General features: G+C 36.2%; 1 protein-coding gene across 3 annotated transcripts in view; it reads left to right on the plus strand.

The window, feature by feature from the left end:
- Positions 1-7,233: 7,233 nt before the first annotated feature.
- LOC121327923 (roundabout homolog 1-like) overlaps positions 7,234-15,918 on the plus strand; it is a 339,729-nt gene continuing 331,044 nt past the window's right edge. For all 3 annotated transcript variants that reach the window (XM_041272274.1, XM_041272277.1, XM_041272275.1), the window contains exon 1: positions 7,234-7,342. In XM_041272274.1, coding sequence (XP_041128208.1) covers positions 7,249-7,342 — 94 coding nt within the window. In that variant the 5' untranslated portion in view covers positions 7,234-7,248. The remainder of the gene's footprint in view (positions 7,343-15,918) is intronic.

Raw genomic sequence — 15,918 nt, forward strand, 5'->3', positions numbered from 1 at the left:
TCAAGGAAACACATGTACATGGATTAGGGAGTGGTTAACATGTAGAAAACAGAAAGTACTGATTAGAGGAAAAACCTCAGAATGGAGTGTGGTAACCAGTGGTGTACCACAGGGATCAGTATTAGGTCCTCTGCTATTCCTAATCTACATTAATGATTTAGATTCTGGTATAGTAAGCAAACTTGTTAAATTTGCAGACGACACAAAAATAGGAGGAGTGGCAAACACTGTTGCAGCAGCAAAGGTCATTCAAAATGATCTAGACAAGATTCAGAACTGGGCAGACACATGGCAAATGACATTTAATAGAGAAAAGTGTAAGGTACTGCACGCAGGAAATAAAAATGTACATTATAAATATCATATGGGAGATATTGAAATTGGAGAAGGAATCTATGAAAAAGACCTAGGAGTTTTTGTTGACTCAGAAATGTCTTCATCTAGACAATGTGGGGAAGCTATAAAAAAGGCTAACAAGATGCTCGGATACATTGTGAAAAGTGTTGAATTTAAATCAAGGGAAGTAATGTTAAAACTGTACAATGCACTAGTAAGACCTCATCTTGAATATTGTGTTCAGTTCTGGTCACCTCGCTATAAAAAAGATATTGCTGCTCTAGAAAGAGTGCAAAGAAGAGCGGCCAGAATTATTCCGGGCTTAAAAGGCATGTCATATGCAGACAGGCTAAAAGAATTGAATCTGTTCAGTCTTGAACAAAGAAGACTACGTGGCGACCTAATTCAAGCATTCAAAATTCTAAAAGGTATTGACAGTGTCGACCCAAGGGACTTTTTCAGCCTGAAAAAAGAAACAAGGACCAGGGGTCACAAATGGAGTTTAGAAAAAGGGGCATTCAGAACAGAAAATAGGAGACACTTTTTTACACAGAGAATTGTGAGGGTCTGGAATCAACTCCCCAGTAATGTTGTTGAAGCTGACACCCTGGGATCCTTCAAGAAGCTGCTTGATGAGATTTTGGGATCAATAAGCTACTAACAACCAAACGAGCAAGATGGGCCGAATGGCCTCCTCTCGTTTGTAAACTTTCTTATGTTCTTATGTTCTTAATCTTTCATAAGATGCACTGCAAATCAGACATACTGCCTTGCCGTCAAAATTATTCATTGAACAAATAATCATCTAGCTAATGATTTTGGAAGTTTCTGTGTTCCGCCTCCACCTTTCACTTCCGTGACATCTCCAACTATTTTTTTGCTATTGATTTTAAATTTTATACAAAGTAAAATAGCTTAAACAAGCCTTTGTTTCTCTATCCTAATCAAAAATGAATGTGTTGTGTGTGAGAAAACGGATCCTGCATGCTATTTGATTGGCTATTTTACGACCTCTGTGAGCAATGATTGGCTTAATGGGAATGTCACTCACACAATGCAGACTACACATGTTGAATACATGTGTTATATTAAAGAGGCGGGTTGTTTTAAAGAATTCCAAAACGATAAAGTGCAATTTTAAAAACTAATGGGTGGGCTGTATGCATTAAAGGAGAAAGGGAAAAGGTTTTTTTTTTTTTTTGTACATCAGACAAGGAATACATGTTAAAGTTAAAAGGTAAGCAGTGCAGTTTCACTTTACGTTGCCTCTGCCTGTGCCCTGCTGAGTGCTGTGTCTGTTGATCTCATTTTCGGTCAATGTAAGCCACCCCCACCTTCACAACAAACTACTGACCAAAAGATACAGCAGGACTGCTGCTGCTTTTGATATCACGGTGGTCACGGGAAGTCTTTGACATTATCGTGCACATTAAATTATCACTCACAATACATGTAGCGTGCACGTAAATTAGTGTGTTCTCTGTTAGTAAATTCAGCAATAAATTTTGACTTTTCACGCACGTTAAGCTCACTACTTTACATGCACACTAACTCCAAATTTAGTGCCCTTTCGTAAATGAGGTCCTTACCTTAGTATATTGTTGTTTCTTAGTTTACCTCACAGGATTGCGTCAGCGAAATGTATCCTTTCTTCTGCAAAATGCAAGCTTTTTCTTTTTTTTCTGCCTAATTGTTTGTAATAGGAGACTGTAATGCAGAAGATCCATGGGGATAGTGGCCACAAGAACAGCATCGCGTCTAGCCTGTGTATTTCTTTTTGAAGTAACAGGAAAGCCAGTGGCACTAGCGTAATAAAATTATTAAAACTGAAACCGTGTATAGCAACTGAATGCAAGTCAAGACTTGTTTCTTTCTTTATCTAAAATTTCATAATGAAATTTCATTATTGAAGATTTGTATTGTTCTCACAAAAAAACCTATGCAGTACATACATCAAAAGGAAAATACTTCACTGGATTATTATGTGTCTAATAATAACGTTCAAATTACTCTAAAGTGTAATTCTTTAATATTGGTTTGCTAGACCTGAGTTTGCTTGTCTGCTTTACAGAAAAACTGATTTTGTTGAAAATTCTAGGCACATTTCCAAAAGGTATTTTTATTCTGTAAATAGGCATGATGCTGCTATACCTTGGAGCAGCAGGAGGTTATAAAAGACATATTCAAGCTCAGGAAGCAAGACAAACATTTTTAAAGAGTTTCTTTTTTTTTTATTAAAACACCTATACTGCTGATATTTTCAACAAGGGGTCAGATGGCAACCTGCTTGAATATGTAAAGACTACATTGAAAACCACATGAGGGTTTGTACTTTCAGCCTAACCGAGTAAACAAAAGTTGCATTTACATTTTAGTGACTTATAAAAACATAAAAAATAAAGTTGTTTGTTTTGATATATTCTTTTCAAAATAACATGTTGTATTTTTGTGTTTCAAAATGCATGGATCATTATTGATTATGTATAATTCCTGTCATTCCCCCACAGCTTTTTCCCTGGCCCAGCTGCATACTGTTGAAATCGCCTGGCTGCTTTAGGCATTTGTCAGATTTTTTTTCTGAAAGGGAAGACACAGTTATCTTTGCAAACTGAATCTCTTTTTGCTGCCTGCTGAGGACACTGTGAGGCAGCTTGTCTTTGAAAAAAAAAAATACTTTACCTTTCTATTAATCCTATGCAAAGCATTGTTTTATCCTTTTGAATAATCTATTGTATATTTTGACTGAAATGAATAGTCGGAGCACACTATTTCTGGGCTAAATCCTGAATATGTATTGGATGCTATACAGAACAAAATTAGATTAATCTATTAATGTTCGGTTGTAAATTAAATTTCCTTGTAACTAACACAATTAAAGGTTAGGTGTCACCTGTTGAACTGTAAACAAAGACATGACAAATCCAACATCACAAAAGACCCAATCCATATGCATAAAAGATGGTGGTAATTTCTGGCCATTAAAAAAATTACTGGGCAATATTTAACACACAATTTATAAAACTACTGGTTTGTTATTTTACCGGCCATTGATTTGCCTTCACGGATTGTTACCAAGAGAGGTTCGACATTAACCATGGCCCGGTGGCCCGGGGCCGGTAGAGAGTGCAGTTTGGCCGGTAGTTATGAAGCACCACAGGCCCGACTGGGCCGGTAACATTTAACTATAATATATATATAGTGCATATGGCTTCCGTTTCATGAATCCAGAAAAATGGGCAAGTGTGTCAAAAAGTTGAAAGTTAATTTACAAACCATTTTTTAAAAACATAACTATGAACTAATCCTTTGTTGTAGTCAGAATCTGAGACTACATACCGAAGTGCTGTGGTGGTACTCGTTCCCACGGCTCTTTTACAAATCGGGTGTTAGCAACCAATAAGCCAAAAGGAAAGCTCTGAATCAGTAAATCATAAAGAATGTAATTATGAAAAAAAAACATCATATCCAGTCTCATAGTAAGATGTCCCGATGGATACCCATATATGCGATCGAGTTGTCTAACTTTTTGATTTGGGATCCGATGTGTTCATGTGAAAAATGCCATTCACAGTCTTTCCAGGACTCGCTGGTAGCACTCAGCAAGACTGGCGCTGACTTGTGAGAGGCTTCACAAGCGACAACGCTCTGAGAAGGGTTGTTATTATTTTGTATTATGAATATTGTTTTAATAGTGTTTATTATTAGGATTAGGGGTGGGAATTTCAAATAGTTTCCTATTTGAATACACTGGGTGCAACCTCTTTGTGTATTCGATTACCCGAACTCTGGTCCCTTATGCTACCAAGAGTAAAAGGAAAATGCGTGTGCACAAGCAGACAGCATAACAGTGTAAGCCGGTAAAGTCTAGCCAGGTTCAGAAAGTGAACAAACAATGTCTAAGATGAGATTTCTTCACTCTGTACCCTATTTCTTTAGGCACAAGTTTTTCCTTTTGTTTACTGAATTAAAATACAGAACTCAATGAGCAGCAACGTCACAGTGTGTATCTCTTCCAATTAAAGCAACAGTAGCATAATATTGCGCAAACCACCAAATAATACTTTTTGCTGTAGTGTATTCAGAATAAAATAACACCTATCATATAACAACCTAAATATTCTACATCTCTTTAATTCTAACAAATAAGATTTATAGAATAATCTTGTAAATATTGTAACCTGGCCAAAACAATAGAAAATACATTCCAACATTATAATAGTTTAACGTTACTAATTACAACTAGCCATCAAGTCTGACATCAGATGAATCTAAGTCAAGTTACTTTGTTTATTCAATAACCTGTAAATAATTCAAAACAAGGATACCTGGTTGTACTTTTAATGGTCAGTGCAAATGTTGCCGTTACTCCATCCATTCACAGAAAGTCAACAGTAGATGTTTTACATTTTACATTCCAAGTATCTTGCCTTGTGTTATAGTATTGTATATGCATTTAGCGGGGATTCGGGGGTTATTGATCTCATGTTCTACTAAGCTCCGTTTCCTTTACCTCAGCAGGAGGGTTCTCCACGAGTCAGAGGGAACCCCCGGTCAAATTCAGCCTTTTAGTATCTCATGATCTATCACTACCCCCACAATCTGAATTCTTGTTAAACCTCACTGTAGGAGCTCTTCTATCGTAGCACAAGGCTCTCTTCTCATTACAGGTTCTCTGGGGGTGCGTCTCCGTCCCAGCTTTGTATGTCTATAGTTCACCTCATCGAGGGCAGCTCTCTGAGCCAGAGTTCCCCCTTTTCGTCCTTCCTTTCAGGTTCTCGAGCTTCTATTCATGTACAGGGCCACCAAGAGATGGGGACCCCTCTTTCATATGTCAGGTCCCCCAAGAGATGAGGACACTTTTTCTATGTATTCAGTCATTACTAACTAAGGGTGGCGTGCACCCAGCCTTGGAAGTCGCCTCACCACAACACGGTCTCACCTAACTGTGGTGTTCACTTCACCATGATGTGGACATCGTCCTGCCGAGGACTTGGTCCTAACTGTGGGCAGCTCTCCGAGAAGTCAAATGACATCACTACAGGAGTCTGCTTCTGCCCCGTGAAGTTAATGACAAAATTGGTCTTTAAGGGCACGTTATGCTAACATTGCGATGAGTAATTTAATTGGTGTAATGGTAAATGGTGTTTATGCATCACCCGATGAAATACTGTCATGTTAAACACTATTACTGTTGCGATAAAGGAGACGGTAAGTTTTATGCATATGGGCCCCAGTGTTCCATCTCGATGGTCACTATGATCAATGTTAACAAAACTGGTTCTGAAGTCAGAACCTTCCACAGTTTTGTGCAAAACATCAGAGTTTTGTATTTTCTGCAATTTGATGATTACAGGCTTTCTTCAGCTGTGTTGCAAGTAATATAGATGTATTAAATAAACTGAAAATATACTTCTCAGAAATAAAAATACAGTTTTGATAGCTGGCTGGTCTGACTGCATTTAAAAAAAAATACTTGTCAATGTTTTAAGGATTGTGGCTATAATATAATAGTTTTTTTGTAATTTTGTGTCAGTGTTTAATGTATAATACAACTTTTTTTTTTAGGTGAGATAAGTTGCAGTTTTTTTTTTCAAATTATGGGTTTCTTAAAGGGATATCATCTAAACGTACCTAATGTAAATTTAGTAGTGACCAATTAATTTTTATCCCATTTTTCTCCCAGTTTGAAACTCTGCCCACCGCTACCAGCCCTGCGCTGACTCGGTAGCGTCCTCCAAAGCGTGTGCCGTCAGCCGACCTCTTCTTTTCACTCTGCAGGACTGCCATGCAGTCACCTCAGAGCTACAGCATTGGAGGGCAATGCAGCTCTGGGCAGCTTACAGGCAAGCCTGCAGGCACCCAGCCAGTCTACAGGGGTTGCCAACCTAAGCCCTTCCCCCGGACAGCGCTCGGACAATTGTGTGCTGCCCCCTGGGAGCTCCCATCCATGGTCAGCAGTGGAGTAACCTGGACTTGAATCGATGACATCCAGGCTATAGGGCAGGTCCTGCACTCCACGTGGAGCACCTTTACCGGATGTGCCACTCAGGAGCTAAATGTACAAATTAATTTGTCCAATTCAGAAGTAAAGCCTTGCTGAGGGTAAATCTCTGAAAATATTTTGTTTTCCTGGGTTTTACTGTAGCCTCTATTGTCTCTTGCACTGGTCTATGCTGAGATTTTGTGATCACTCCCATGACCTGCCTCTGAAGTTGCCTACATTTTCAGAGGGGGCAAAGGCTAAATCAAGTTGCATCCCTTTTTCCATGGTTTTCATGGCAGGGGAAAGTCGGTTGTCCATGCAAACAGTGCTTCTCACCAGTCTTTTGTCACGTGTAATGTTGCACTGTCATAGATGTTGCTTTCGAGGTTTGCTGCAATATGCATACCAGGGATGTTCGGTACTGCTGTCTCTTGATGTGTCTCTTGCAAACACTTAATATTTGCTTTCATGGTAGACAGAATATCAGCCTTCTCAGCAGAGGCCCTCCACATTGAAGCTGTTAATTGAGTGCTGTCAGTTTGCATATTATATCAACGTCTAGGTCATGTCTTGTATTGTGGTCTTGGTATTGTCAGAGTTGGTCTCTCCCACGGCTAAATGCAAATGGAGATTAACAGGGTTCACAGCGTGAACATATCTGACACGATCCTCAGTAATTTTCATGCAGCAGAAGGGTTCCCTTTAGAAATATTAAATCCAGGAAAATTACCTTAAAGGTGCAGTTTTGAGAATCACAACAGTTTCTCAATGGTACAGTTATTTAAAACATCTTCCTGGAAAAATACAGTATTTGATGCTGTAGTTCCTTTGTTTTTGCAATTAAATGCTACCTGAATAATCTCCACATAGTAACACTATTTCATTTATTGCAGATAATTGTATCTGGGTGATGCAAGGAAGGTAAAACCATGCAGATCAAATGGACAGGACTTGCTTCAATTGTCGTTACAGCTGTCTTCAGGCTAACAATTTCCCAGCATCTTGTGGGACAACTTCTTCCAGGTAGGAATTATGATTCACCAGTTCTTATATCCATACCTGTTTGTATGTTAGTCGAAAAGCCTAGGATTGTATATCTGTCTTGTCTTTCTCTCTCTCTCTCTGATACATCTTGGATTCAAAATTAGATGCTGTAAATTCAGTAATAAATAAGTGCAATACACCTTGCTCCTTTCCATTGAGAAAGTCTGTGGGTTAGAAGGAGGGGAGCAATGCATTAATCTACACCCAAAATAAGAATAAAAAGGGAATTGCTTGAAAATTACTAACCATTAGTACAAATACATTGCTTTTAATGTAGTATAATTTATGACTTTGTTGTTGTTCAAGTAAAGACTTTACTACATTCCAAATAAATTACTTAAATATGTTCATAAATTAGTAAGTAAAAGATCTATTTATTTAAAATGAATACAATTTTTTTTTTTTTTTGTTCATTCTGGATGTCATTTTACTGTTTTTAGGTAACATATTAACTATTTAAAAGACATTATGTATTTTTATAAATTTATTTATGTATTTTTTTTTTTGTAGTTTAGAAGAAAGATATTTCATAAAAGAACAAGGATTGTCAACCAAACAGCTGGTGATGGAAGATTTTCTTATCAGTAGTCAAAAACGAAATCATTATAGTTTCAGAGTGTACTGTATGTTTGATGAAACATTTAAAAGGTGCAGACTTTCATTCCAGAATCTCTCAGAAGCAATTTACCTGTCACTAGAATACTTGCTCACATTTTTAAAGAAGCATCCAAACTTATTTTCATTCTAACTGCCTCATTCTGCTAGTGCTGCTTCAATCTTGACAGAATGTTATAGAATACTTTAAAAAGGTAGCCAGGGTATTATTGCTCATCCCTTCAATTTCAATTGAGAAGCAAATCACAGGTGGCATCTTGATTTTCCTTTAGCTTTATAATTTTCATCTCCTGCACTAGACCCGAGCTGGCAGATTACCTCCATCAACAAGATATTGTTTGGTCAGACTTGGCAGGGGTCCAGAGTCTGATTTATTCCTACTTTTTGCATTTTTGTTAAAAGAAGAAAAAATATCCTTTTAATTTCCAATAGTATATCCAATGTATTTTGCTTATTGTTACTGAGCATTATAAAATGAATGTGTGGTCTCTGTTTAATTCCGTCAGTTTCTTTCGATGCCACCAATAATGGTATTTGGTCAGTGTAGCATTGCTAACTACTATATTAATATCAGCAGGCTTGCACAACAAATTAAGGTTTTTCGCTAGCTGTCCCAAGAGTCATGGGTATCAATTACAGCCCCACATTTATATTATGGTAGTTGTGTTTAGCTTGAATACCAAACATTCACACAATAGAAAAGAAAAGAAGCCTGCTGCCATGGGGTATTGAAAAGTGACATATCTGAGTCATCTTGCAAAATAAATACCCAATATAGCTGGTCAATTAAAATCCCTCAATGCAAATGCATTCATAATTTCTGTCATTAAAGTAGTTATTATGAGCAAGGCAAAGACGCAAATCACAATAGTTAATTTATAGAAATAGTTATTTTACACAGCCTGTTCATAGAAAGAACTGGTTACAAAAGGGTTCGTTGGCCAGCTGAGACAAAGAAATTGTGTTTTTCTTTGTGCCCTCAAACCTGAATGAAGTTTTGTTGAAGTGAAATATTTAGCATTGTGAAATGTGGATGTAGTACTGATTGCACATATTTTACACAACTATAAAACACAACTTTAATTCAATTTTGTAAGTTTCTTTTTGAAACAGTATATTCCCCTTTTTATTATGTTTGCTACACATACGATCAAATAACCTTTAAAACACAGCTTATCACTTCAACCTTTTATTGTTTGCGTCAACTTATAAACCCATAAAGAAACTCAGGAACATGTTTCATATCTGATTTTAAATCAGTTACATAATACGTAAAAGAAACATACCAACCAATTATTGATTCCTTCCAAGTTGCTTCAGTGTACTTTTTAGGAGCTCGTCATTTCATTTTGGCTACACATTTTTAGCCAGTGGACAGGAATATACTAGATGCCCCATCTTTATAAATAGATCCTTATTTTGGATTGGCATTTAGGTTGTTTCTAAGGTTTTTATTGTTTTTCTCCTTTCTTGCCTCAAGAAGGCTACCAGATTCCTTGTCTTCAAAATACAAAGGTTTTAAGATACCATCAGTACAAATGTCAGGCATCATGCTGTGAAGAGGAACAATATTTAAAAAAAAACAGTGTGCCCTGCCTTCTAGTGATTGTCAAATGGTGGTCCTAATGAACAAAAAGACATCCAGATGTACACCCATAATCTATTTTTTTTTTATTAGCCTTAGTCAATCAATACAGATTCTGGCTAACTGTATGTATATATTAACAACCTCTCGGTTCCAAGTAAAAAGTTGTCATTAACCGAGTTACCAATAAGCGAAAAGCCCCCGTTTTCAAGTGTATTTATATGGAACAACGATATATACTGTAGTTGTACAAATATGGCACTGAGATATGTGTTCTAAATGTTAGTGTTAAAAAATTAACAGGAGAAACAAGAAATACCCAAACATAGAACTGTTTACTTTATGCTTGTGTAAAACTAAAAAAAAGGAGTAGGCTTCAATAGTACTACACAACAATGTACTACAATTGTCCTTACAATGAGTAAAGCAAACATAAAATATGTGTTGTACTTACAATCAATTCTAAAAAACTGGACAGGAAGTCATTTTGAGATATCTCAAATTCAATTCGAGATATCTCAAACTGAATTAGAGATATCTCGAATTGAATCTGAGGTATCTTGAAATCAGGGTTACTTTGCGATATCTCATTTAAATCATCAATTACAGATATCTCATACTGACTTCCTGTCCAGTTTGAGATATCTCGAATTGACTTCCTGTCCAGTTTGAGATATCTTGAAATGGGCCAGAAGTCCATTCAAAACTTGTATTTTCACAGGAAGTCAATTTGAGATCTCTCAAACTAGACAACTTTATTACTAGTTGCCAGTGCTACTGAGTGCACTTGCATGATTTATATGGCAAGCGAAATTATCATTTCGAGATATCTCGAAGTGAGTTTGAGATATCTTGAAATTGAGTTAGTTTTAGATATCTGCAATTCAATTTAAGATATCTTGAAATGCATTTCGAGATATCTCTAAATGATCATTTGGCTTGCCATATAAATCAGGCAAGTGCACTCTCTAGCACTGGCAACTAATAATAAAGTTGTCAATAAGCAGTGTGCAGTTACTAATATCAGAATTCCATTAACATGTCTATGTGATGGGATTGGTTCCTGGGAAGATGTTAATAACCGAAAGTTGTCTTTGTCAGGGTTGCTAATAATTGGCATCTACTGTATATACACTGCATACAGTTGGATAAGTTAGACCAGAGTACACTAGAGTAGTTTCTTTAAGAAAATCAACAGGATTTGGAAATGAATAGTACATTTTATTTTGTATTTTTCTTAACGGTGATGTGGCCTTTCAAACATCTACGTAAGTCATCAGAATGCTGTGGAGCACACTGAGGGACTCATATGGACTTGCCCATGTAATTTTAGTTTCCCTATTGCTTGGTTAATAAGAAATGGCAGTGTTCTAGATTAGGGTTGATAGAGGTTACAGGGATCAAAGCTTCCCTGAGTTTCTACTGAAGGTAGTTCCTGTTTTTATTCATTAATCCTTTTTGAAAAAAAAGAAAAGAAAATGTTGTCCTTTTTCTAACAAACATGCTGCACTTCATATGGAAAAGCTGTAGATTTTTGTAATTTTTTTCTGTACAAATATCAAGATAATAACACAAAATAGGGTATTCAGATGCTAATCCAATCAACTTCTACTGGGATAAAAAATATTTGAATGAACCTTAAGCAATTTGTGACAGTTTGTGAACTGTATTTTTTGTAAATTTTGGGATATTTTATTTATTAATTTAATATAATTTTCTCTGGACTGATATTCATATTCATCATCCAGAATCAGACTATAGTGTCAGTATTGACGTTACATTGTATGACAGTTCCACATCACCATGCAATTTAATTCAGTGGCATTCCCTGAAAACCTTCTATACAGTATGTACATTTATTCTCAATTATTTGAAAAAAAGAAAATGTTTCCTTCCATTTAATGAATTACTGAATTTAGTAAGTCTTAAAATAATAAAAGGAGATGACTTAATCAACTAATGCAGGCGCGAAGCACTACATTCAGTAACATCAGCCAATCAGCTTCCAGTTCTAGTGGGCTCTAATATATGGTAGATGCCCGCTGAAACGTCTCAGCACCAACTGTGAATCCAATATAACATCACATCTATTGGACAGTAAATACTAAACAAAGACACAATTGGTCCAAATTAATTTTATTATTCACCAAAACCAGCCAATCAATACTTTGCATTAACGAAAGCAACAAATCCTGCACCTGCAACTGCCGAGAGCCAATCACAGACTGTCAGTTCGACTTGAGCGCAAACACATCATTTTTCAACAACAGCAAAGCGAGACACGGACAGTTCAGTACTATTGTTCCATTCAAATACGGATTCAGGAGAGAAGTTTTGGCTGAAGGTAGAAACATGGTGAGTTAGGAGGCATTTTAGAGTGGTATTTAATGTAAATACATTGAATTGGTAATGCAGACTCCATTATACACAGACTGCTCAGTAATTGCTCTGTTCATTTCTCAGACAATGTCCTGGTTATAAATAAAGGTTTAAAACCCTAAAAAGTTAATACAAAATAAAAATCGATTTACTAAATAAAAACTCATTGTTTTGCTCTTCATCCTTGTTCTTTATTTAAAAAAAATGTTCGGGACTATTTTCTTAGAACGTCTTTACTCAGCGGAAAGGTACCCAATGAATCAGTACAAGTTCAATGGTAAAAATAATTTTCTAGTAGCAATAGTGCCCTCTCAATGATGGCTCTGCCATGTGATAGTTGACCTTGACTCATTAGCGCCCTCGCCTTTGGCTCAGGATGCGTAACTCCCATCGCGGTCAACTATCACACGGTAGAGCCATCATCGACAGGCAGTATCACTTAAGAATGACATCCGACAACAACTGGATAAGCCAGTAGAAGCTGCCTTAGAAGTTGTTTTGGTAATTGTGCCATGTTTAGGTCGACATAAATGGGGTTTTCCGCCTGGCAACAACAAACAATAATGTTTTAAGTGAATATCATGTCTTTCATTTTAATATTTGTTTAATATAACCTTATACAAGAATGTAAAGAAAATGATACCTTCCTGAAATCCAATTGACATAGCTCAAATTGGCGTGTATCTGCTTTAAGTCAGATAAAGATAAACATTTGACAGGCCTTGAAATATAAACTCCATGTAGATCCTATTCCATCTAGCTTGTTGACATATCCAAAAATGATACTCAGGTCAAGCTGATATCCTGAAGGTTATTTCTGACATATATTCTAAAACCAAACTTGTCCACCAACGCCATTGCATAACTTCTTATTCATCCAGCTGTACAGTGAATGGTGATCTTGCAGGAAATATCATGTTTTTGTGACATCACAAATCACTGACAAATGGCACAGAAAGAATGGATTGCCAAACTATTGGTCTTATGGTCTTTTTCTACTGTATATTGCACTGCTCATTTCACATTACCTGTAATTGTATTTGTGTGGAATACCTGTCTCTTGCACAAAACCTTCATTTATCTCTCTTACGTACAGCATGGCAAAGGAAATGTATATCTGTTTTAAAATGACATGATTATCTATGAAGCAAACCTCAACAGCATTTTAAGGTGTTAACACTTTTCTACTAAGAAATTGCATTATAATGCCCCTTTACTTCTAAAACTCAGCTAGCTAGAAAGGGATATAGTTCAAGAAAATTGCTATTATAAATCACACAATTTGTTTTGTATTGACCATCAATTTAAATAAATTAAATAATATCTTAGGAGCAGACAGGTTTCCATTTGGGGTTCCTAGATTAGGTCATCAGAAACAGAGTTGCAGTGGTCAGCCTGGGGACAAAATACAATGCTATTCATTTCTTATACAATGTTACAAGGTTGCAGGCAACCTGACAATTACTGATAATGAGATGTGACCTACCTTGATAGAAAGCTTGTAATCAGTGCTGTACAATTTTGCAACTGTTACTTGTGCAGCACTGCTTTTCATAAACATTCAGTCTGGGGACACAGAGAACAATGCTGGCCATATATGTAAATGTCATGTGGAAATAGAAACAACATTTTGTTCTTGTTCCCAGGCTGATAGTCAAGTACAAATGATATGGTTTTATACCAGAGATGACTAGATGTGTACAATGCATAGCACTACTGTTTGCCTTAACAAGGGGTAATAATTCTGAAGCAATGCTACTCAACTAAGAGAATTCTAAACCTGTAAAATCATAAAATTTGTCTTAAATGGCAAAATACATTTCGAGCAGCCGAAACCCAGGTTCAAACCTTTTTTTTTTTGCTTTGTAATTGCATTAATATCCTCTGGAGTGGTCATTGTCTGTGGCTAATGTACTTTGTCTTTCGTTAACTGCCCTGCCATATGGCTCTTGATGCCTAACTGTCACCAGGGTGAATGTAATGATGACCACTGCGTCGGGCACTGCAATGCTTGATTAGTGACGAGATTGAAAATGTTCATTTAAACTGGTAACAGGAACGGTATTGTTAACTTTTGGGCAGCACAAATGTCTTTTTTAAAAAACTGGATAGCCCTCAAAGTGTCCTTAATATTTTCTGACACTGTTCTTGAACTTGACAGTTTCCTTTAATACTGTAGATGTGTGATGGAATTGTCATTTGGGTTGAGATATGCCGTATCTGCAATATGTCTCTGCCAAAGCATACAAGTTGACACCCGGATCATCTACCATGTTCAGCAAATAACTAATTATGTTGAGAAAGACTTAATTACAGTCCATAGTTACACTGTTTTTAGTCCTACCAAGAACAGTACCCAAATGGAAAAAAAATATCTCATAATATCCCTAATATATAATTAGGGATATTATTCCATTTTACTTCACAATGAAATGTTCTCATCATCACAGTGCATTTTACAGTCTGTTTCAGCTATAGTCTCGTAGTACTGATGTGATTCTTTTTTTCACCCAACTCCCATAGATACATTGTACTGCAAATCAATTGTTCTGGGGTAAGGTCAGCATAATATTGATTTGCAATACTGATCATCACATGTTAACCCATTGCCTGGCTTATTTAATTGTTTGAAAAATCACTATGTTTCAAATGTTAATATAAGTAAGGACATTTTCTGTCCTTTAAGAAGTTTGTGAATCCATTCTTTTGGTTTAATTAAAAAACTAAGAAATATTTAAATAAAAGAGGTAATGGGAGCATGCTTCATTTATTCGTAATGCCCGATGTCGATGTCATTCAGCCAGAGATTACCACACATTTTAACAATAAAACTAGAGAAGAATTCATGAAAAGGGAAAGTTGCACTTGCTCTTCAATAGCAGTACACTGTTGCTGTAATACAGGGCAGCTCCTATGTTACTGTATTTCATAACATGATACAATATACTAGAGATATTACAATTGTATCAACCTATGCACACAGCTAATTCATTGTAGAACCATGGTACCATATCAGTACCACTGCTGTTCCAAATTCATTTAGTTGTCATTGCTGTAAAAAGTCTACTTGTGATTATGTTTGATCATAGACTCTTATTGTAAACTTTTTTGTACAGGTTCATTTTCTCATTTAATTTACACACAATTTCCAAGGATACCTTTTTTTATTTTATTTATTTATTTATTTATTTTTTCAAAAAACACCCTGTATATTTATTTTTTGCCATTTTTTGCCCTATGTAAAGAATACTTGTCTATATTGAATAAAAGCAAAATTAATTGATTTGAGCACCTGTTAATATGAACACGCCCTTGAGGTGTCTGCTAAATGCTAATCAGCTCACTACTGCCCTCATGTTCAAACATGTCTTTTTTTTACAGTAGAGCGTAGTGAGTTTCTTTCTTTTTTTTTTTATCTCATCCATTCCCTTAGGATAAATTTTAATGATGAGAGATCTCAGACAGCAGACTGCAGACCAATAGCTTGCTTTGAAGCTTGCGTTAATATGACTTGTTTACAGAGGCACAGGATTAATTTCCATTTCCTCTGTAACCTTTATTTAGTGGAATACTGTAGTTTCATCTACAGTAATTTAGCTGGCAGACAAGACAAATGATTTGTGTTTGAGATTAAAATTCACCACTAGGGACTGAGCTAAAAAGAAAGATTTAAGAATACCTAAGGTTAAAGTGTGAATTCAGGTTCTTTACTGTGGTCTTGGAAGATAGTGGCTTTGTCATTAATAAATATGGAAGGCTTTATTTTAATCCCAGTCCAAATATTTGGTAATGTTATCATTAGCCAGCAAAATATCTGTTTCACCAGTGTCTGTAAGATATGTTTCATTGGAAGGCATCCATTGTCAAAAAGGGGCATGTGTACCATTATAATTTGGAAAACCCATCAGGACTGCAACCGTATTTGTGTGGTGTTATGTGAAATGTCACATGAACTGTACTGTGTATGCAGAATTTG

The sequence above is a fragment of the Polyodon spathula genome, chromosome 15 (genome assembly GCF_017654505.1).
Source record: "Polyodon spathula isolate WHYD16114869_AA chromosome 15, ASM1765450v1, whole genome shotgun sequence".
NCBI classification, from domain to species: domain Eukaryota; kingdom Metazoa; phylum Chordata; class Actinopteri; order Acipenseriformes; family Polyodontidae; genus Polyodon; species Polyodon spathula.